This window comes from Notamacropus eugenii, chromosome 1, assembly GCF_028372415.1.
Source record: "Notamacropus eugenii isolate mMacEug1 chromosome 1, mMacEug1.pri_v2, whole genome shotgun sequence".
In the NCBI taxonomy this organism is placed as follows: Eukaryota; Metazoa; Chordata; class Mammalia; order Diprotodontia; family Macropodidae; genus Notamacropus; species Notamacropus eugenii.
This window is the reverse complement of record NC_092872.1, coordinates 42,652,397-42,673,521: the sequence shown is the minus strand read 5'-3', so window position 1 is coordinate 42,673,521 and position 21,125 is coordinate 42,652,397. Positions and strand designations below refer to the sequence as shown.

Here is a 21,125-nt window from a genome sequence, read left to right as displayed (position 1 = left end):
GTCTGTCTCTGTCTCTGTCTCTGTCTCTCCTTCATTCTTTGTTTGAGGAGACATCCCTCTGGATGAAGGGGTAAAGGAAGAAGGGCTGTAGATGGAAATGGAGGTGATGTAAAATAAAAGTTATAAACTAAAACAATTTAAATAGCTTAAAATAAAATCCATTTTCTGATACTTATTAGTTATGTGAACTCAGCCATGTCTTGCCACTGCTATTAACAAAAGGGACTGTTTTTCAGCCAAGTGAGAAAGGTTATCTCCTGTACTGATTGATTTATTGAATTGATATCAAATGAGACAAAGAGTTTTATAGGTGTATGTTGTCAGAGAATGGACCCTTGAGAATAAAAAGCTATTCTTCAAGTTCTCTCACCCAGCTGATCCATAATTAGGTCCCTAACAAACATCTCCAGTGACAGGGAACTCTCTCTTTAAAGAGGCAATCCATTCATTTTGAGTTACCTTTAATTTTTAGAAACTGATCTACTGAGTTGAAACTGATTCCCTATAACTTCTACCCAGCAACTGGTCCTGAGCTAACACGTACTCCACAGAAGGTCCACTCCTTCTTTCATATGACAGCCATTCAAACATTTAAGACAGTAGTCACATCCTTTAGCTCACTCTCTCTCCTCTCATAAAAATAAAGACAGAGGGACTATCTTCCCTCTAGGGTATGAAGTCTTCTGAAAGGTGAACTTGCAGAGGTCTCAGCAGAGGTCTCCATAATTGAACTCCTATTTTGTTAGATATAAGCGTCAGATGCTCCTCTGGGATGTACTAACAATAGTGGTCAATTAATCTAATTCACTTAGAACTGATGAAGCATCTACCTATTCTGTGTCTAGGGCCTGAGCCACAAGTGGGCACTAAGGCCACCTGTGCTCCCTGCCTCTGGAACTTTGCTAAAACCATATTTAGAGAAGTATTCTGTTAAGTATGAAGTACTAAAAAAAAAATGGAGCAAAGGGAAAACACTCCTTGAGAACAGTCAATACAAGACAATGAACTTCCCTAGCCTTTTGCTTAGTCCTATAAAGCCCTTAACACTAATTTTACCTTGTATTCTAGTTATTTGTGTACGTCTTATCTCCCCATTGGACTTTAAGCTTTTTATTGGCAAGAACTTGTGTGAGTCGCCTTCTATTTCTCCCTAACAGAGTGCTTTCTGAATAGCCAGTGCTAAATCAGACCTGCACAACTTGGTAGTAAATTGGAGCCAAAATTAAAATAGGCTAAACTTCTTTGGGCAGCAGACAAGTTAGACTAGAGACAGACTGATGATGGTTGGTTGCCATGGGTCACGTGACAACTGGGAGAGAGTGCACAGTGCCAACCAATTTTTCTCAGGCCACTGAAATCCTCTGGCAGGCCACAAGAGGCCCATAGGCCATATGTTGTGCAGGCCTGTGCTAAATAAAAGTCCGGATAATGGGACCACAGATCTAGAGTTGTAAAGCAAGTCAGAAGTCAACCTCCTCATTTTATAAGTGAGGAAACAAAGGGCAAAAGAAGTTAAGTGACTTGCCCAAGGCTATGTAGTTGGTGTTTGTTCAAAGTAATGAACTTCTTGAGAAAGAGTAGTCAGAAGAAGATAAAGTGGTTTAATTCCTGGATCTCCCTTCTATTGTCCACTGACTCAGAATCTTTCTCACTTCCACTCTCAAAACTTAGGGTCCAAAATCATATCTTAGTGATCAAAAAATAGGTGAAAGGTCTCTACTTAAAGAGCAGCTAGTGGACACAGTGCTGGGCCTAGAGTCAGGAAGACTCAGCTTGCTTACTAATGACCCTGAACAAGTCATTGAACCCTGTTTGCCTCAGTTTTCCTATCTGCAAAATGACCTGGAGAAGGAAATAGCACTCCAGTATCTCTGCCAAGAAAATCCAAAAGGGATCACAATGAATCAGACACAACTGAAACAATGACTGAACAATTCAAGTGATATAATCAATAAATTCCAGACCATATAGCCCCTTCGCTGTCTGATTTTATTGGCATTTGAATATAGAGGGCATTCTCCCAGTGAACATAGGTATCCCTCAGTCCAAAGGTGACCTCTCTGTTCTCTGAGTAGGAAGACACCCACAGGACAGTTGTTCTGATGTGGAAAATCATATATCAGGTATTACTAAGACTTATTTCCAGAATTCTTTAAAACCACATGAGACTACATTTCTAAGATATACAAAGAACTGAGTCAAAGTTTTAATAAGAGCCATTCCCCAACTGACTTCATCAAAGGATATGAACAGGCAGTTTTCAGAGGAAGAAATCCAAGCTAACAGTAGCCATATGAGAAAATGCTCTTAATCACTAACAGTTAGAGAAATGCCAATTAAAACAACCCTCAGGTACCATCTCACAGCAATTGAATTGGCTGAAGTTGACAAAAAAAGGAAAATGACGAATGTTAGAGAAGTTATGGAGAAACACCTACTTTAATGCATTGCTGGTAGTAACGTGAACCAGGCCAACCATTCTGGAAAGCAATCTGGAACCATACCAAAATTTGTTAAACTGTGCCTAGTCTTTGCTTCAGAGATACTGCTACTTCTAGATCTATATCCCAAAGAAATAAAAGAAAGAGGAAAAGAGCCCACGTATACAAAAATATTTATAGCAGCTCTCTTATGTGGTGGCAGAAATTATGGTACATGAATATAACCGTACTATAAGAAATGATGAAGGGGATGATTGAAGAAAAACCTAGGAAGAACTGATGCAAAGTAAATTAAGTAAAACCAGGAGAATAATTTATACACTAACAATACTGTAAAAGTGAGCAGTTTTGAAAGGTCTGATAACTCTGATCAACAGTGACCAACAATTTCAGAGGACTCATGATGAAACGTGCTCTCCATAGCTAGACAAAGAGTTAATGGATTCCAAGCATACTCTGAAGCACATTCTCTTTTCTTTTCAGACATGAATTTGTTTTGCATCACTATACATATCTGTAATGGGGTTTTGTTTTTCTTGCCTTCTCAATGGGTGAAGGAGGGAGAGATGGGAAAAAAGTCATAAGTGAAAATAAAATTCTATTTTAAAAAATAAGCTGCTTGAGATTTGTGGGTACTAATAAAGGTTAATCAATGCTTGACAAAGTACGGACCAAAGCACATAAAATGAGAATGCCTCATGTGGGACTCAAACAGCCAAATTCCTCTGAGGTCATTAAACTTATGAAACAAACACAGTCCTGTGCTGAAACAGAGATTAAAACCTCACTTGGTTAGAAAAGATCTAGACTGTGATGGGTAAGAAGAAGCTTCTATTTCCCTTAAGTCTAGCTTGGACACAAGACTCCATCCCTGGGACTGACTTAGGTTCAAGAGAAACCAAATTAATTAAAAGACTAAAAGTGGGAAATGGACACAACAGCCCCTCTTATTATTTGCTTCTAAGGAGTCAATTGTCTATCTAATGGATGATATGCAGTGGATAGCAATGATTCAAATTTTAGCACTCTAGAGAATTAATTAAATAAAGGTAGCAGACAGTCCCTGAAAACCTGAAATAGCCTAAAAACCAGTCACTACATGAATTACAAGTGAAAGAACACATGGAAGATCATGTCCCTTTCAGTTCCAAACTACAAAAACAGTTCCTTTTCCCAAAATAGCAACTACATTTACAAAAGTACACCATTTAAAAACATTCTGTGGTGGAGCAGAAAGAACTCTGAAATTAGGAGACCTGTGTTCAAATCCTGATTGACACTAACTTGGGCAAGACACTAAACCTCTCTGGGCCTGTTTCTTCATCTGAAAAACAGGGATAAAACAAACATCACTTTCTTACCCAAGTGTTGTGACGCAAGTGCTTTATAAACCTTAAAGTGCTATGTGGAATGCTCACCTTCTCTAACCCTAAGAGTGATCAATATCTGAATACCCTCCTTTACAGGGCTGTCAAAATAAAAATCCTTTACAAATCTTAAAACACAAAGAAATTCTAAGTTTTTATACCTTATATAATTTGTGGGGGCAGCTGGTTGAGCAGTGGACAGAGCACTAGGCCTGAAGTCAGGAGGATCTGTGGGCAAATCCAGTCTCGGACACTGACTACTTATGTGACCCTGGGCAAATCACTTCACTTCTGCCTCAGTTTCCTTAAATATAAAATGGGGATAATAACAGCACCAACCTACCAAGGCTGTTGTGAGAATCAAAGGAAATAAGAATTGTACAGGACTCAGCACAGTACCCAGTACACAGCAGGCACTGAATAAATGTACATTCCCTTCCCTTTCTCAGATGAACAAATGCCTGCCCCTCTTTGACTTGCATGACATGAATGTGGCACTTCAATGTCACTTTCTGTAAAATAGGAGTAATACTTCTATTACCCTTCCCTCACAAGGTTGTATTAAGGAAATCATTTATGCAAATATGAGTAATGATTATTGAAAGATAAGATGGATATGAGGCCACCCACATCTAGGGAAACAAAATGAGAGTAAAGGTCTAGATCTTTTTGGCTACTGGCATAGTGTTCTTTGGAAACTAAGGATGTGTTTGAATAACTTTTCTCAGAAAAGATAGAATTTAGAGAGCTAAAGACCTCATTTCCCAATGTCTCTGGGTTTTATATGCTGAAATTATCATGCTATTAGTTGATACTAAATTCCCCCTCAACTTTCAGAAAATAATTGTTAGCCAGGTTACTCAAATGAAGTCCTGTGAATGCAGAGAGATTAGAAGGATCCTCTGATCAGAAAAATTCACTTATCAATTTGAGTTTTTATTAATTATTGTCAGAGGAGTACTTCTGAAGATTAGAGGACAATCTGGGTGATGGGAAACATACACAATTAACTCTAAGATAAAATGGAAATGATAATATAGTACAGTAGACAGCACTATATTTAAAGTCAGAGCACTTGGGTTCAAAGTCAGCCTCTGTAATTATGAGTGACCTTAAGTCGCCTGATTGCAGTTAACCTGAATTTCCTTGGCCATAAAATGAAGGGCTTGCATTAGATTAACTCTAAGATATCTCCCAACTAAAAAATGTTATGATCCTACACGTATGAGAGATTGAACTACATTTTTGTAGCCCTTGGCCTAAAGACCATGGGGGAATTGAGCGGCTGTCCTGGGGTGAGGAGGAGCACTGGTTGGTGGAGGTTATGGACAGGGAACCCTACTCGCAGATCCTGGGCAGAAGAGTACTTATGGTTATTCCCAGACCAAAGCGCAAATTGTAAACTTCTCTCCCTTGATTGTGCCACCTAGCAGGAACTGAGAACTTACAAGTCCCTAGGCTATAACCTACTCTTGACAAAGGATTCAAAAGTCAAGTAACTGGCTGGGAAAATGCCCAAAAAAAGGGGAAAAATAAGACTAAGACTATAGAAGGTTACTTTCTTGGTGAACAGGTATTTTCTTCCATCCTTTCAGATGAGGAAGAACAATGCATACCATCAGAGGAAGACATAAAAGTCAAGGCTTCTGCATCCAAAACCTCCAAAATAAATATGCAATGGTCTCAGGTCATGGAAGAGCTCAAAAAGGATTTTGAAAATCAAGTTAAAGAGGTGGAAAAAAAATTGGGAAGAGAAATGAAAGCAATGAAAGAAAATCATGAAAAGCGAGTCAACAGCTTGCTAAAGGAGATCCAAAAAAATGCTGAAGAAAATAACACCTTTAAAAACAGGCTAACTCAATTGGCAAAAGAGGTCCAAAAAGCCAAAGAGGAGAAAAATACTTTAAAAAACAGAATTAGTCAAATGGAAAAGGAGGTTCAAAAGCTCACTGAAGAAAATAGTTCTTTAAAAATTATAACAGAGCAGATGGAAGCTAATGACTTTATGAGAAACCAAGAAATTGCAAAACAAAACCAAAAGAATGAAAAAATAGAAGACAATGTGAAATACCTCATTAGAAAAACTGACCTAGAAAATAGATCCAGGAGAGACAATTTAAAAATTATTGGACTACCTGAAAGCCATGATGGAAAAAAAAGGAGCCTAGACATCATCTTTCACGAAATTATCAAAGAAAACTGCCCTGATATTCTAGAACCAGAGGGTAAAATAAATATTGAAAGAATCCAGCAATCATCTCCTGAAAGGGATCCAAGTAGAAAAATTCCTAGGAATATTGTAGCAAAGTTCCAGAGTTCCCAGTTCAAAGAAAAAATATTGCAAGCAGCCAGAAAGAAATAATTTGAGTATTGTGGAAATACAATCAGGATAACACAAAATCTAGCAGCTTCTACATTAAGAGATCAAAGGGGTTGGAATATGATATTCCAGAAGTCAAAGGAACTAGGATTAAAACCAGGAATCACCCATCCAGCGAAACTGAGTATAATACTTCAGGGGGGAAAGTGGTCATTCAATGAAATAGAGGACTTCCAACCATTCTTGATTAAAAGACCAGAGCTGAATATAAAATTTGACTTTCAAACACAAGAATCAAGAGAACTATGAAAAGATAAACAAGAAAGAGAAATCATAAGGGACTTACTAAAAGTTGAACAGTTTACATTCCTATATGGAAAAATAATATTTGTAAGTCTTGAAACTTTTCTCAGTATTTGGAGGAATTATATATATATATATATTATATATATATATACACATATATATACATACATATGGAGAGAGAGAGAGACATGAGACAGAGACAGAGAGAGAGACAGAGAGACAGAGGGCACAGAGTGAGTTGAATAGGAAAGGACGATATCTAAAAAAGTAAAATTAAGAGGTGAGAGAGGAATATATTGAGAGGAGAGAGGGTGACATGGAATGGGGCAAATTATCTCTCTTTAGAGGCAAGAAAAAGCTTTTTCAATGGAGGCGAAAAGTGGAGAGGTGAGAGGGGAAAAAGTGAAGCTTACTTTTATCACATTTGGCTTAAAGAGGGATTAGCATGCACACTCAGTTTGATATGACGATTTATCTTACACTACAGGAAAGTAGGGGGGAAAGGGATAAGTGGGGTTTGGGGGAATGATAGAAGGGAGGGCTAATAGGAGGAGAGAGTAATTAGAAGTAAACACTTTAAGGAAGGGACAACAAAAGAGAGAATAGAGTAAATGGGGGGGCAGAATAGGGTAGAAGGAAATATAGTTAGTCTTACACAACATGACTATTATGGAAGTCTTTAGCAAAACTACACATATATAGCCTATATTGAATTGCTTGCCTTCTCAGTGGGGATGGGTGGAGAGGGAGGAAGGGAGAGAAGTTAGAACTCAAAGTTTTAGGAACAAATGTTGAGAATTGCTTTTGCATGCAATTGGGAAATAAGAAATTCAGGTAACAGGGTACAGAAATCTATCTTGCCCTACAAGAAAAGAGAAGATGGGGATAAGGAAAGGGAGGGGTGTAATAGAGAGGAGGGCAGATCGGGGGAAAGGGTAATCAGAATGCAAGGTGTTTTGGGATGGGGGAGAGGAGAGATGGGGAGAAAACTTGGAACTCAAAATCTTGTGGAAATGAGTGTTGAAAACTAAAAACAAATAAAATTGTTTTTAAAAAAAGAATTTCTGCCAAGGTATTTCCCATTACGTTATTTAAGCTGTTCATTATTAATTTTACACACATTGTCCTACAGTCCTTCCCCCTCAATTCATCAGTAAAATGGGAATAATAATAGCACCTATCTCAGAGGGCCGTTGGGGCATCAAATATAGTGACATGTAAAGTGCTATGCCAACTTTACAGCAGTATATAAATGCTAGCTAAGCTAAATCATGGCCTATAGAGGCTACACACCAGTGATGATAATAATGATAATAGCCTTTATATAGCAATGTCTACTACTAGAGTTCCTACTATGTGAGCTCTTTGAGGGCAGAAATGATCTTTTTGCCCCTCCTGTATTCCCTGTGCTTAGTTCAGTGCCTGGCATAAAGTACACACTTAATAGACTTTTACTGACAGTCAATTGGCTACTATATGTCCAGCACTAAGCACTTAACAAACATAGACCAGCGTGATCCTCACAACCCCCATGGAAAGCAGATGCTAGTATTATCTCCATTTGACAGTGGAGGAAATGAAGGTAGAGATTAAGTGACTTGCCCAAAGTCACACAGCTAATGGGTATATGAGGTCAAATTGAAATCATGTCTTCCTGACTCTAGAACCACAACTCTATCTACTGTGCCACTTTGCTGCCAAGTTGCTGGGATGCCATTTCTAGATCTTCCCTTACTGCCCAGCATCCAAACTCTCCATTTTTTAGATTTCTCTTACTGATGCAGGGTCTGATTTGGGAGTAATAGAGGTTCCTTGTTTACTAAACCAGAAGTAAAAAAGATCTGAGTTCTAGTCCCAGCTTTGCTACTTATTATTTGAGACATCCTGGATAAACTACTGTATCTCAGGGCTGGCTTTCTGTCAAACAGAGATAACAGAACCTGACCAATCTACTCCCCGTTGTAAAGATCATAGGAGTTAATAAATTTGAAAGTGCTTTGTAAAAAACTGTAAAGTGCCACATACAATGTTATTTTTACTTTGGGCTAATCCCCAACCCAGTCACTACATATGAGTGAGTCAGCTACTCAGTCATCTTCACTCATCTGGGAGTCAAAACAATGCAATTCAAATCCTGACTCTGATATTGACTCATTATGTGACCCTAGGCACTTCATTTAACCTCAATGTTTCAGGGTTTTCTTTTTCCTCTTTTGGTTTCGGTCCCATTCATTCTGGGACATAACCACAAGCCCAGGCCCTAGAAGAAAGCGCAGGCAGTAAGCCAGTGAAATGTGAATAAAAATGAAAATGTAACTGTCTAGTGCTGCACTTGTTGTTAGGTGCACCAATGTTCAATCATAGTGAAATACTGGACAGGTTGGGAAATATTTTCTAAATTCGTACGTTTTTGTGTTTTGTAAAAAGGCTTCCAGAGATCTCCCTCCTAGCCAGGGAAAGTATAAAAAGAGAAAAAAGTTATCAGGAGACAGTATGATCAGAAAAAATGACATTCTCTGTCAAACAATTAGAAAACTGCCCCACTATTATACAGACAGGACCATCCCATGAATAAGACTGTTTGGGAAAAATGTATATGTAGGAGATGTATACAGTCAAGAGGCCAGGAAAGGAAGTAACAACAGCATCTCAAATAGGCTACAATCACTTTAACTAGTCTACAAAGCCAGGATCACTTCAGTGCTAGGAAACAGCCTTTGAGTGAAGGCTGAAAGATAACTCCTGCTTGCAGCGGGAGGACTGGACTAGATGCCTTGAGGCCCCTTTCCACTCTTCAGATAGCAGAGAGAATAAAATTCATCTCTACAGGAAAGTCATGGGAAGGAAAAAGAGCATGAAGTTCTAAAGACACACAAAGCCTCAGAGCTACAACATTCCTTCTTCCTTTTCCCACTCATTCCTGGTACCTTCCTCTCCAGCCTCAGGCTCTAGGCTCCACATGCCAGGAAAAGAACCAAGAATGTTTAAGACCCAATTGCTTTCCAAACATTCTCTGGTAACACAGCTTCTGATCCCTCTCCTTACTCTTTCTTATCAGCCCCCTTGGATCTGCATTAAAATGACTATTTTCTGGCTTGGGTTCTCTCTTTGACAGAACCAGGAAAAAATCCCTGGTTCTTCTTAACACCAAAACTACTTAAATTGAGGATAGTAATGGTAGAGCCCCTGATGCTGTTTTACTTTATTTTTTACCAGCCTGTCCTTCTTGGTTTCCCCAGATCCCAAGAATAAACCATAATCAAGAAGTAAGGAGCGGTTAAGCTTTGGAATAGCTAAAATTAAACAAAGTAAAGCACTTTGTGAAGGATGGATTTACAGAGTTTTTCAAAATAGCAAATATGCTCATTTTTTTGTGCCTAGAGATAGCCAAAGGATAAACTGACCTTGAATGTTCTCGGAGTCTTTGAATTTACCATCTTCTTGTATTCTAGAGCTAGTGCTCTCATTGCATTTTCCAACTTGGATCTTAAGAGTTTGTTTTTGTTCTGTTTTAAAACATTATATCATGTGAAGGGGGTATAGAGTGGATGTCACTAACCCTCTGAACTTCATCTCTATGATATGAGGGAAATTATGTCTTCTCTCCTCCATGCTTCACAGTGCAGAACTCTCAAACCCTTGGTCAGGCACAGCCACATGGCCCCAGGAGAGCAGTGGCACTTTTCACTGTGACTGGTCCTCTATATCTCACGTTACCTACCCGACATGAAGAAAATCAATCCTGTTCTTTCTCAGATCCAGGACTGAAAACTAACTGATGCAAAAGGATGTGAGATTCTAGGTTGAGCAGAGACACGTGGTCCAGAAGAGGACTACTGCTTTTGATGGAATAACAGATCCTGTAAGAGAACTGCTGAATTCCATGGCATCCTTCTAATTTTGTGTTGTGGCACAAAGATTTGTGGTCTCCCAAAACTTTCTCCTGTCCTCTGGGATTAAGATGACAAGGATGGTGAATGATGGAGGTAGTAGAGAGGACTGACACAGCCCAGCTAAGCTAGAAAGTGGACAGGTTTCGCAAGATTCAATTGTCCTGAGTCACAGGGTGGCACATGACTTTAATCCAATTGGTTTATGAGAAAACAGGTCAGCAATTTCCATAACAGCTATGTCTGCAGTAAGAGTCAAGAAAAAGAACTCTGTTCTTAACAACTAAAGCCAGGACTCAGGAAAAACCTGGTTCAAAATGATGAGCTTATGTGGTCCTCAGGATATACTCTTAAGTGTCATGACATAGGTGCTGAGACAACATTGCTTGAAATTGTGTTTGTGGAAGCAGTTGTCACATATTTCATGTGTGCTTAATCCTTCTGAGTCCCCAGTTTGGGCAACTGAACAGAAATAGTGAACAGATAAGAACAACATTTTGCAGTGTAAGAGAAAGAATGCAGGGCTGGGTAATCAGAAAGCTAGACTCCAATCCAGACATTGTTCTTACCTATGTGACCCTGGGCAAGTCACAACTACTGTAAACCTCCAGATCATGGAAAATATCGATCTTTCCCACCCAGTAGTTGTTATACAATTAAAACAAGATAATCTAAATGAAAGTGCTTTGAAGAATATAAAAGCACTTTACAAATAATGTTTGAGAGTGGAGAGGTGGCAGGGAACAGTAACAAAGCTGCATCAGTCTGCATGCCTTGCTAAGTGCCACAGCCCTGATCTTAACCCCTGACCTTCACTCCTGGCCTCTCATTCTCCTTCCTATTGTTTCAAATCAAGTAGTTTTGCAAACTAAAGGGAACAGAACCCCAGAAGAAAATTAGTATTTACCAATAGTATTTCTTTAATTCTGGTTTAAATGTTGCACCTTAAAGCATTATATAACTGCAACATAAATCACAAAAGAAAGGTAGTTTTGAAAATAATCGAAGAACCCCATGCCAAGGGGGCCCAAATATAAGGCACAGAATGGGCTGATAGGACCAATGGAACCATACTAGGCCTTTCAGCTTTGTGGCATGCTGACTCTCCACCAAAAGAAGAAAAAACGAAGCTAGAGAAAAAGCCTGGCATAGGCCTGCACCACCTTTGAGAAGACAGTGTGCTTGAAAACTGTTGAATGGCTTAGAAAACCACCCTTAACATGCACATTCAGACAGAAGAAAAAGTTGTTTCCTAAGATGCTGAAAGGAATCCTCTGATCCCATCCACTATGACTTCAGTGAGCTGCTGGACAAGACCCATGGACTCCTAACCTAGCAGTATCTTTGGCCAGAAAATATTTTCATCAAGGTCACCCACCCATCACAACCCCCAAAGTGTGCAAAGTGCCCCCAGAGTCAGTAAAATTAGTTCTTCAATGTCAAGCTCTGAAGTTGAGAACTACAGTAGCCACAAGGACGGAAAAGTTTCCAACTTTAAAAGGAGTCCATATTAAGCAGTTTTTACTCCTCATTGCACAACTGCACGTTGGAACTGATAGCAATCAACATCAACATAAAACTGGGAAATAGAAGTGAATTTTAAGGGTAATTATTTATAGGACCAGGATGAGGGCAAGACACTAGAAAGGAGAACACCTGTGAAATTCCCATTCCTTTGCTTTCCTCTTATCCCATATTCTCATGCTTCTCACCTGTGTAGACACCAGTTACAATATCTCCTTCCTCAGGACCAGGGCTATCTGGGACCCACAACTCTTCCCCACGCTCCATTCGAGAGATTACATCAGGTTTAGGAATTGGATAACCTATCCAAAATGGATGAAAAGAAAAAGAGAAGAAAGAGAGTGAGTATAGAGTTGATCATTACCAATGAGTATGGTGCTATCTCAATAGCCTCTACCCCACATTCAAAGGAGGAGACTGCTGTCATAAGCTAGCAAATGTTATTTTAGTTTAGTTAGTTTAGTTCCGTCCCTCTTAAATGTTTACAGCTTCTTTCACATTCATTTTCCTTTGAGACCTCCCATTAATATTTCCCCTCAACTCTCTTAATCACACCTTCCCCACACCCATTGTTTTAGTGAGTGCTCTCATTTCTCCATCTCCAACTGACTCCTCACACCACTGGACACGTCAGTAAAATTTGCAGCAGAGATTCCGAGTAGGACTGATGGTTGTATCTACACACACTTGGGCTCCTAGGTCAAGAGGCCTTGACCTCAATGTATATGCTGTTCTGTGGGTACCCAAAGCTTACAACTCAAGCCCACTCCTGAATCCTACATAATGGATGCTGCTCCGTTCTGGGAGATGTGAATTACGTCTAGCACCTTTCCCATCCTGTCAGAGACCAGCAGTCCTAAGGAGTGACCATCTGTTTCAGAAAGAATATCATCCTTCGAAGGCCCAGGAAACGGGGTGGATTTACCCCTCTGCTCACTGCTTCTTAAGATGCCAGGAAGACTAGCACTTACCCAGGGATACCAGAATCCCATAGTTCTCCTGCATGACTTCCTTGTAAAGATCCTTCTGAGCTTCATTTAGCCTTCCCCACTCCTCCAAGGAGAAATACACAGCCACATCTTCAAATGTCACCAGTCCCTAAGGGAAAAAAAAAGAGCAGTAAATATATCCCTTTTGTGCCCCAAACAAGGAGAGTGAAGAAATGGGCCAGCAATGACAACTGACAACCACGCTGGGAGATAAATTAGAGAGAAAACTTAATCCCTACCTTGAGTCTGCATCACACAAAAGTTAACTTTCAGACAGCAGGATTTAATAGATGTTAATTAGACTGTAGCATAATATATATGAAAAATTTTAGGGGGGATGGGAGGACAGAAAGAAGGATGAGATGTACCAGAAGTCCAGGTATAAGTTCTAAATTTCAGTTTGCTAAGTCAGGGAAGAGCTGTTACTCTGAAAGGTGACAGTAAGGCTATCTCCAGCTAAGCCCACATCTAAGAGAAAAAATAGCCTTTAAATGTAGTGGGGTAACTGTAATAGCTTTGACTAAAACTTTCCTGCAGGGTTTCATCATGGTGGAGAGGCAACTCTGGGATCTGCAAGGCTGAGCCAAGAGACTACAAGTTCTGGCAAATCCTACCTATCGAGAAAGTCTCCAGATACAGGTCTGATGATGAACTAGAGGACCAGACTAGCCAATTTGGGTAAGGCTCATCACCAGAAGTTTGGCTGTCAGGCAATGAATTTCTTTCTTTCTTTCTTTCTTTTTCCTTTTTTTTTGGCCAGAGCAACTCATAAAAACTATTAAGGAACAGGAGTTAGAATCTGTATCAATAGGAGTAATACCCACACTTTAGCAAGCAGAGGACCTTGAAGCACTGAAATAATTGGAAGCGAATTAGTACTGAAGAAACCAAAATTTATGGGATGGGCTTAGTCTCCGACTTTTGAAAAATAAAAGGGGGGGGGGGAATAAATCACCAGAAGGGAATTTACTGGCTAAATAACTAATGACTAGCAATGTTCTCCAGAAAATAACTTTTTCTTAACTCTGTTTCCAAGCAGTACAGCACCTAACCCAGATTAGACTAAAAGGATTGCCAAGAAAGTGTATTAAGTAGTAATAACTGGTTAAACAGGGTGTCCCTAAAGTTCATGTGCTGTTTAAAATGTTAATAAGTTAAATTCTATAGGAGATAAAAAATAATCTGTAAATGCAATGCCAAAGCAATTAATTCAAGATTCGTTTCAATTAGTTTCAAGATTCAATTTTTAGTACATTTAATCTTAAAACAGTTAAGTCTTAACGTGTCCACCATCATTACATATATAAATACTACAATTTTCTATGTAGCCCAGACTCTATGGCTACTCTACCAACTCCACTCGGACCAGCAAAAATTAGGTCCCAGAGCAGTGGTCTCCCCATTACATCTAGTTTCATGAACAAATTCTAAAGTTGTGTTATCATAATTGTAAATTTTTTTATACTCACACAGACTTAAATTCAGTTAACTAAAGAACAAAATCTTTTTTTCTTCTATTGAAGCCATCTAGTCTACTAGGGTAAATTATCTGGAAAAATATAAAATAATAAAATTCACTTCTTTTTCATAAAAAATGAAAAAAATTACTTCTCTACTACATTTTACAGATTGGTTTTATTTCCTATAGAAGTGAAGTTGTTAATGTTTTAAACTTTAGGGACACTCTGTATTGCCTCAGGGGATTACAAAACACCTTGTGTCACTGAACATTTTTCTCAATGACTTGAAGACACAGATGGCATTTATATCAAATAGACAGTTGACATGAAGTTAGGAGGGACAGCCAGCACACTGGATGAAAAAAGTCAGGAGAGGGAAAGCTCCTGAAAAGTTCTTAGAATACTGGGCAGAAATGTCAGATGCAATTTAATGAGGATAAATGTCAAGTCTTACACTTGGGTTCAAAAATTCCGCTTCACAAACAGAGGATGTGGGTGGTGTCACCAGAAATCTGTCTGAGTAAGTCAACTGTGTGATATGGCAGCCTAGAAAGATAACACAATCTGCCTAAAGAGTCATCAGGTCCAGAACCAAGGAGGTGATAATCTGTACTCAATGTCCTGCCCAAGCAACATCTGAAGTATCATGTTCAGTTCTGGATGCTACATTTTAGAAGGACACTGAAAAGCTGAAGAGCCTCCAAAGGAGGGCAACCAAGAGAATAAAAGGCCTCAAGTTTATAAGGATCAATCAGGTAAAGGAGCTGAGGGGGTTAAGCACCAAGAAAGGAAAACTTAAGGTGGGGAGAGACATTAAGGGCTGTCACAAAGGAAAAAGATTTGACTCAGAAGGCAGAACTAGGAACAATGGGTAGCAGTGGCAAAAATACACATTTAAGCTTGATCTTAAGGAAAGACTTCTTGAGGATTCCAGCTTTCCCAAAGAGGAATATGTTCCCTTGGGAAACAGTAGTTTCTCTGATGCTGGAAGTCTTGTATGAGAGGAACTAGAAGGTTCCTCAGTTCCCTTCCAACTCAGGTTCTGTGATGCCATCTGATCCTCACAAAAATGTTGTGAGACAGGTTTTTAAATATCACCTCCATTTGACAGATAAGGAAAAACAGATCTGAGAGATTTAAATGACTTTCCCAAAGTCACACAGCTGTTAAAAGAAAAATCTCAAAACTAGATCCTAGAATTATAGAGAGAACAAAAGCTCACCTGCGACTCAGTAGTTAGGAAGTCAGTTGCTGTCTCATCATCATCAAGGATCTCTTTCTTAAAAATAGCTGGACCCCAGGAAACTGACACAGCTGAGGAAGAAATTATGATAAGTTTCTAATCACTCCTCCAGGTTCATGCATTAAAAGAGGTACCCCCTTCACCTTCCACCACCAGCCCCACAGTTCCAGAAAGCTAAAACCAAGAAAGACCATTACAGTCCCAAATTCAGACTGGAAACTACCATCTTTTCAGTTCTTACAGAATTTGGAGTTTATCATTTCTTTGACTCTGATGTCTCCTGCTTATGCCATAGAGGCACTGCCATCCCCTCCCCCAATACCCTTGGTCTCTCTAATTATCTGATTACCCCTTATCATAACCAAATGGAAGGCCTCTCCTTACCCTTCTCCTGAAGAACTGGGGACTCCATTTTAGAGTCATGGTTCAATGGTTCCTGTGGTTCTGGCTCTGGGTTGCCCTCAATCACCTCTGGGCTACCCTCAATGTGCTCTGGGTTGCCCTCAATCACCTCTGGGCTACCCTCAATGGGTTCTGGACTGCCCTCAATCACTTCCGGGCTGCCCATGATGGGTTCTGGGCTACCCTCAATGGGCTCTGGGCTGCCCTCAAGCACCTCTGGGCTGCCCATGATAGGCTCTGGGCTGCCCTCAATCACCTCTGGGCTGCCCATGATGGGCTCTGGGCTGCCCTCAATCACCTCTGGGCTGCCCATGATGGGCTCTGGGATGCTATCAATAGGCTCTGGGCTGCCCATGATGGGCTCTGAGATGCCATCAATGGGTTCTGGGATGTCATCAATAGGCCCTGGGCTGCCCATCATGGGCTCTGGACTGCCCTCAATTGGTTCTGGGAAGTCATCAATGGCCTCTGGGCTTCCATCAATCAGCTCTGAGTTGCGTTCATCCTCCTCTGAGCTGCCTTCGTCCTCCTCTGGACTGCCCTCGTCCTCTTCTGGGCTGCCTTCAATTGGCTCTGGGCTCCCCTCACCCTCATCTGGGCTCTCTTCCATCGGTTCTGGGCTCCCCTCAATCTCCTCTGGGCTGTCCTCAACCAGATCTGGGCTCCCCTCCCTTTGCTCATGATCAACTTCACACTCTGGTCTGACTTCCATTCTCTCCAGCTGGGAGGCTGGGGAATCTGGCGTTGTATGTAGGGCTGCCATCTTCTGTTTCTCCTCCAATGCCTTGACCTAGAAGAAATAGGTTACCTAATCAGGACATCCTGTATGCTATACATATATTTCTTTGGATGCCTGATGAACCCAGTTTTATGCCTATATCTAGGTCCCTCCTCTGGTCACCACTGTTGGGACAATTAGGAATCCCCAACATAATCGCTTCACCCAAAGAAACAAAACATTTAAATTCCAGTCAGCCTAGCTCTCTGGAAGAAAATGCCATTAAAACCAAAGAAATCCAAACAGGAAAAAAGAATCTAGCGCCCCTCCATTCCTATGTACAAAAACTGATCAATTCTACCATGAAGGACTAAATACTTCTCTCCTGAACCTTTTTGGCTGATAGTTCAGCACCTAGCACAGTACCTGGGCACAAAATAAGCATGCAATAAATGTTTGTTGAGTTTAATTTGTTCAAATATTCTGTTCCGGATCAGATTTTTTAATCTCAAGTTTCCCTCAAGTTTAAACATTCCAGAGATGTTTAAAAAGAAAAAAACTTCTAACTTTCTCCTCCTCTAGGCTTTAGGTACAACCTGTCCCCTTGGGTCTGTTGACCCTATGCAGTACTCACAGTGTGATAACATGTGTGTGGCATGTTGCCTTGGTCATCTCCCAGAGGGCAGAGTCTTGTCTTTCTGTACAGAGCCTAGGACATTTTGAACTCTCAGTAAAGATTACACAACTTCCACCCACTCCATGCCTAAAGGAGGGCTTTTCTCTCCTGGGCCTCAGGCTGGGAGATCCAGCTGAAACTGGACACCAAGCCAAGTCAAACAGAGCTGTCTCCCTGCGTTGGCCTCCACTCTACACTAAGTAGCTACTTCGGAATTCCACTGAATAAGCCAGGGTGACTGGGAAAAAAACCCATCAAAGGAGAATATGGGAGTTTTGAAATGGAATGGCTCCAAATCTTAATCTTCCAATTGGCGAGATAGAAGTAAGAAAATATTCCAGCCTAAATTTCATATCCGTTACGGAGCTAACCTTTGAGTCAACCCCAAAGCTATCATTCTAGCTTGGAGGAAGGAATCCTAAAAACTAGAGTTCACCTTGATACAGACCTACCACTACAGAGGAGTTACAAGGTTACAAAGTTAACTAGGGCACCAAGACATTCATCTCAATGTCAGAAACTAAAGGAAATCAGACAAGGCGGCCTAAAAGAAAGAAAATGTCCAAGATGCTAGGAAAGGAAACAAGGAAACAAGTAGGGCAGAGCAAGAGGACCCAGGCTAAACAGGCCCTCAAAGCAGGTTACAGCTGAAAAACCCATACAGACCAAAGGGTACAAAGTCCTAGAAACCAAAGGCTACAAGCCAAGAAGAGAAATAAAGAGAACAAAGACTAGAGCAGGGTAGAAATTTTATATTCTTATTCATGAAATTCTATCCTTTTCCCCTCTGTAACAACTACAGACTCTACCTTTTCCCCTTTCTAGTAATCTCCCACCTCAGCTCTTACCCACCCTTTTTCTTCTTTACTCTTTAACTTTTTCCCTTTTCAATCCGTCTCTTATCTGTAACCTGGAGCACACCTTTCCCCTCTCCAAAACACTTTGCTGGCTTCCTTGCTCCTTGATTACTAAATGCAAGTTGCGCTTTTCAAGTTCCTTCCTGGCTCTCATCACTTTAGATCAACTTTTTTCATTTCTCACTGTGATGATGATAGGGAGTCAAAGTAACTTAGTATTAATGCTCCAGGTTCTGTTGCAGTGTGTATAAAAGAGTTTGGGGAGCTCAGACTCTGAATGGGGATATCATAAAAAGTCTGAGAATCACTGTTTTAAAACTTCTTTGGAGAAGGTCTAATAATCCAGACAAGTCTTACAAGGTTGAATGCAGTGTTACATGGGTGAAGGGGAACTACTGATTGAAAATGTAAACCTTCTGATTCTATTCAAGTACTATCTAGTTGGTACTGCCAGCTGGCCTTTTCCCTCTGCCATGAGAGACTAGCCCTCAAGACCAAAAAACTCCATCCCTTAATTAACTTCTCTAGAGCTAAATAACAAATATCTGGAGGTCACAACTGACTCTTCTCCATTCAGTAGAGTCCAGATCAAGTCCTACTTCTTCTATAAGGAACAGAACTATAAGATTCAGATATGGAAGGAACTTTAGAAATTATTCAATCTAATTTCATTATTTTACAGATAAGGATAGTGAGGCCCAAAAGGGTTAAATAATTTGCCTAAGTTAACACAGGTAATCTTCCCTAACAACCTAGGGCTGCAGTGATCATTCCTGTTCTTGATTTCCCAAAGATCTGTCTGGGGAAAAAGAATACCTTTGACATTTAATTATATTCTACCCTATTTCATCGGTTTAAGTTTACCCATCTAGACAGTAAGGTCCTTGAGGGCAGGTAGCATACACTTCTCTTGTATCCTGTATAGTGATGGGTACATTATGTACTCAATAAATCAACTGAATTGAACATCAAGCCCTCTAAAAATAAAACCATTCAGGAGACTCTAGCTTCTTTTCTTATCTGCAGTCCTTTCCTGTTCATCTCCTTAGAAGGGTACAAATTTTCCCAGTCTCAAAGTTCCGTCTTTCCATCCAAACTTCTACCTTAACATAACATATCCCAGAGAAAGGGTAAACCCAGAGCTCTCCAGTTTTCACTAGTCCTCTTTATGCCCTCAGTTTCCATCTGAACTCAAGCTGTTGTCATTTTCCCTTCCTTTAAATCTACCCTAAAGACAGTATTGGGACCTTGATTCCCCTCTTTGTCTCTAGCCACTAGAAAATATTTATTCTTCTCTATAAATTGTGTTCATCAAGTACTCACAGTAGGCTGGTATCCAAAGATCATATGCAACAAATACAGTTCCTCATTCTTCAATACTTTCTTCTCTACCAGAACATAAAAACCTAAGAACTGCTCTAGTGGATCCTACCAATATCACTTAACGGTTATTTCCCCTGACATTACTCTAAATAATAACTTATCACAGAGCTGATGCAGTAGCTCTCACCTCCATAAACATCAGGTTTTTTTCAAACTGTAAGTAGAGATCTTGTCTAACCTCTCCATTTTACAAAAAAGGAAACTAAGATCCAGAGAGGTTAAATATCTGTGGTTAGACAGCTATTAAGTTGGAATGCTCAAGTTCAAACTCAGACACTTCAACCCTAACTCCATTGCATTTTTCACCATGCCAGTCTCTCCCCAAAGTCACTCCTAAAGCAATTCCATTCCCTATAAGTCCACAAACCTTGGGAGGCAGACCACATTCTACCTCCTCCAACAAAAGCTTTGTGGGCTGAAAAAAATCATGCGTACTTTCACCAAAATTTAACTACCAAACCTCAAAGGCACAAAGTCAAGGTGATCTACCTTTCCAACTTCACTCATTTAGTAGGCTCTATAGGGAATATGGCTATAAAGTTGTGATCATATTTACCTGAGTCACTCAATGAAAAAGACATTAAGCCTAGTTTTACTTAGTCCATTCTCCTCTCACTTCATTAATCCTATTCTATTCCCTCTACTCCACTGGGCTTGATACCTTGCTTAACAGGAGGGGGATAGGGAATGAACCTGTCATTTCATTTGTATACTCTTAGGTGAGAAGACTTCCTCTACCAATTTAGGTTGGCATCTATTCTTGTAACTTAATAGTGGTAGAGGGCTTTCTGAAGTTTTGAGAGGTGTCCAAGGTCACACAGTCAGTATGTGTCAGGGTCTGGCCTTACACCTCAGGTCTTGATTTCAAAGCCATTTCGACTCTCTGGCACACAAACCAAAATTAAGCTGTTTTTCGGCCCGTTGGAACTTCCCAATTCCAAGCTTTAGGGTATGGGGTTATGGGGTATGTTCTAGTCTCTTCTACTGGGTTTTACGTTCACTTCCACCAGTTTGGTTTAACACTTAGCATAATCGGGCTAATCCTCTTAGAACTATCAATCCTTTGTATTTATATTGCGCTTTTGACTGTTCAAAGTGCTTTCCAAATACATTTTCTCATTTGATCCTCACAACAACCCTGTGAGGTAGGCAGGGCTAGAAACCTTTATCTCCGACAAGAAGTGAGCACCCTTTCACTGATCGAGGAAACTGGAGGTCTGGACAAAGGTTAAAAAGACCCTGGGAGTTGGTGGCTCTTAAGAACCCCAGGCTCCCGATTCCTAAGCTAATAGTGTTCCTCCCACTCCACAAAAAGGAGCCCTGGCAGGCAGCTGGCCTACAGATTCACAAAGGGCCTACAGAGCCTAAGGAAAAAGCTCTCCCGAAATGAGAGGGCCCACTGTGTCCTTGCCCGCTCCGGCCACAGCCACAGAGGGCTCGAACCCTATGCCCACGAGCTCCCGGAGTCGGAAGCCGTGGGGAAGGAAGGAGCCGATTGCACAGCCCCACGCGCGCTCCTGGGGCCGCTAGCACCTGCACCTTCTCCGCC

The 21,125-nt window shown here is 40.5% G+C and overlaps 1 protein-coding gene across 3 annotated transcripts in view; it reads right to left on the bottom strand.

The window, feature by feature from the left end:
• Positions 1-21,125, bottom strand: part of LOC140497170 (zinc finger protein 316-like) — a 104,569-nt gene that overhangs the window by 19,331 nt on the left and 64,113 nt on the right. For 2 of the 3 annotated variants that reach the window (XM_072597815.1, XM_072597806.1), the window contains exons 2-5: positions 15,925-16,732; positions 15,520-15,611; positions 12,820-12,946; positions 12,037-12,150 (exon numbers count right to left, since the gene is read on the bottom strand). In XM_072597815.1, coding sequence (XP_072453916.1) covers positions 12,037-12,150; positions 12,820-12,946; positions 15,520-15,611; positions 15,925-16,705 — 1,114 coding nt within the window. In that variant the 5' untranslated portion in view covers positions 16,706-16,732. Of the gene's footprint in view, positions 1-12,036; positions 12,151-12,819; positions 12,947-15,519; positions 15,612-15,924; positions 16,733-17,294; positions 21,113-21,125 lie in introns of those variants that run through there. The other variant, XM_072597802.1, reaches the window with a different exon arrangement.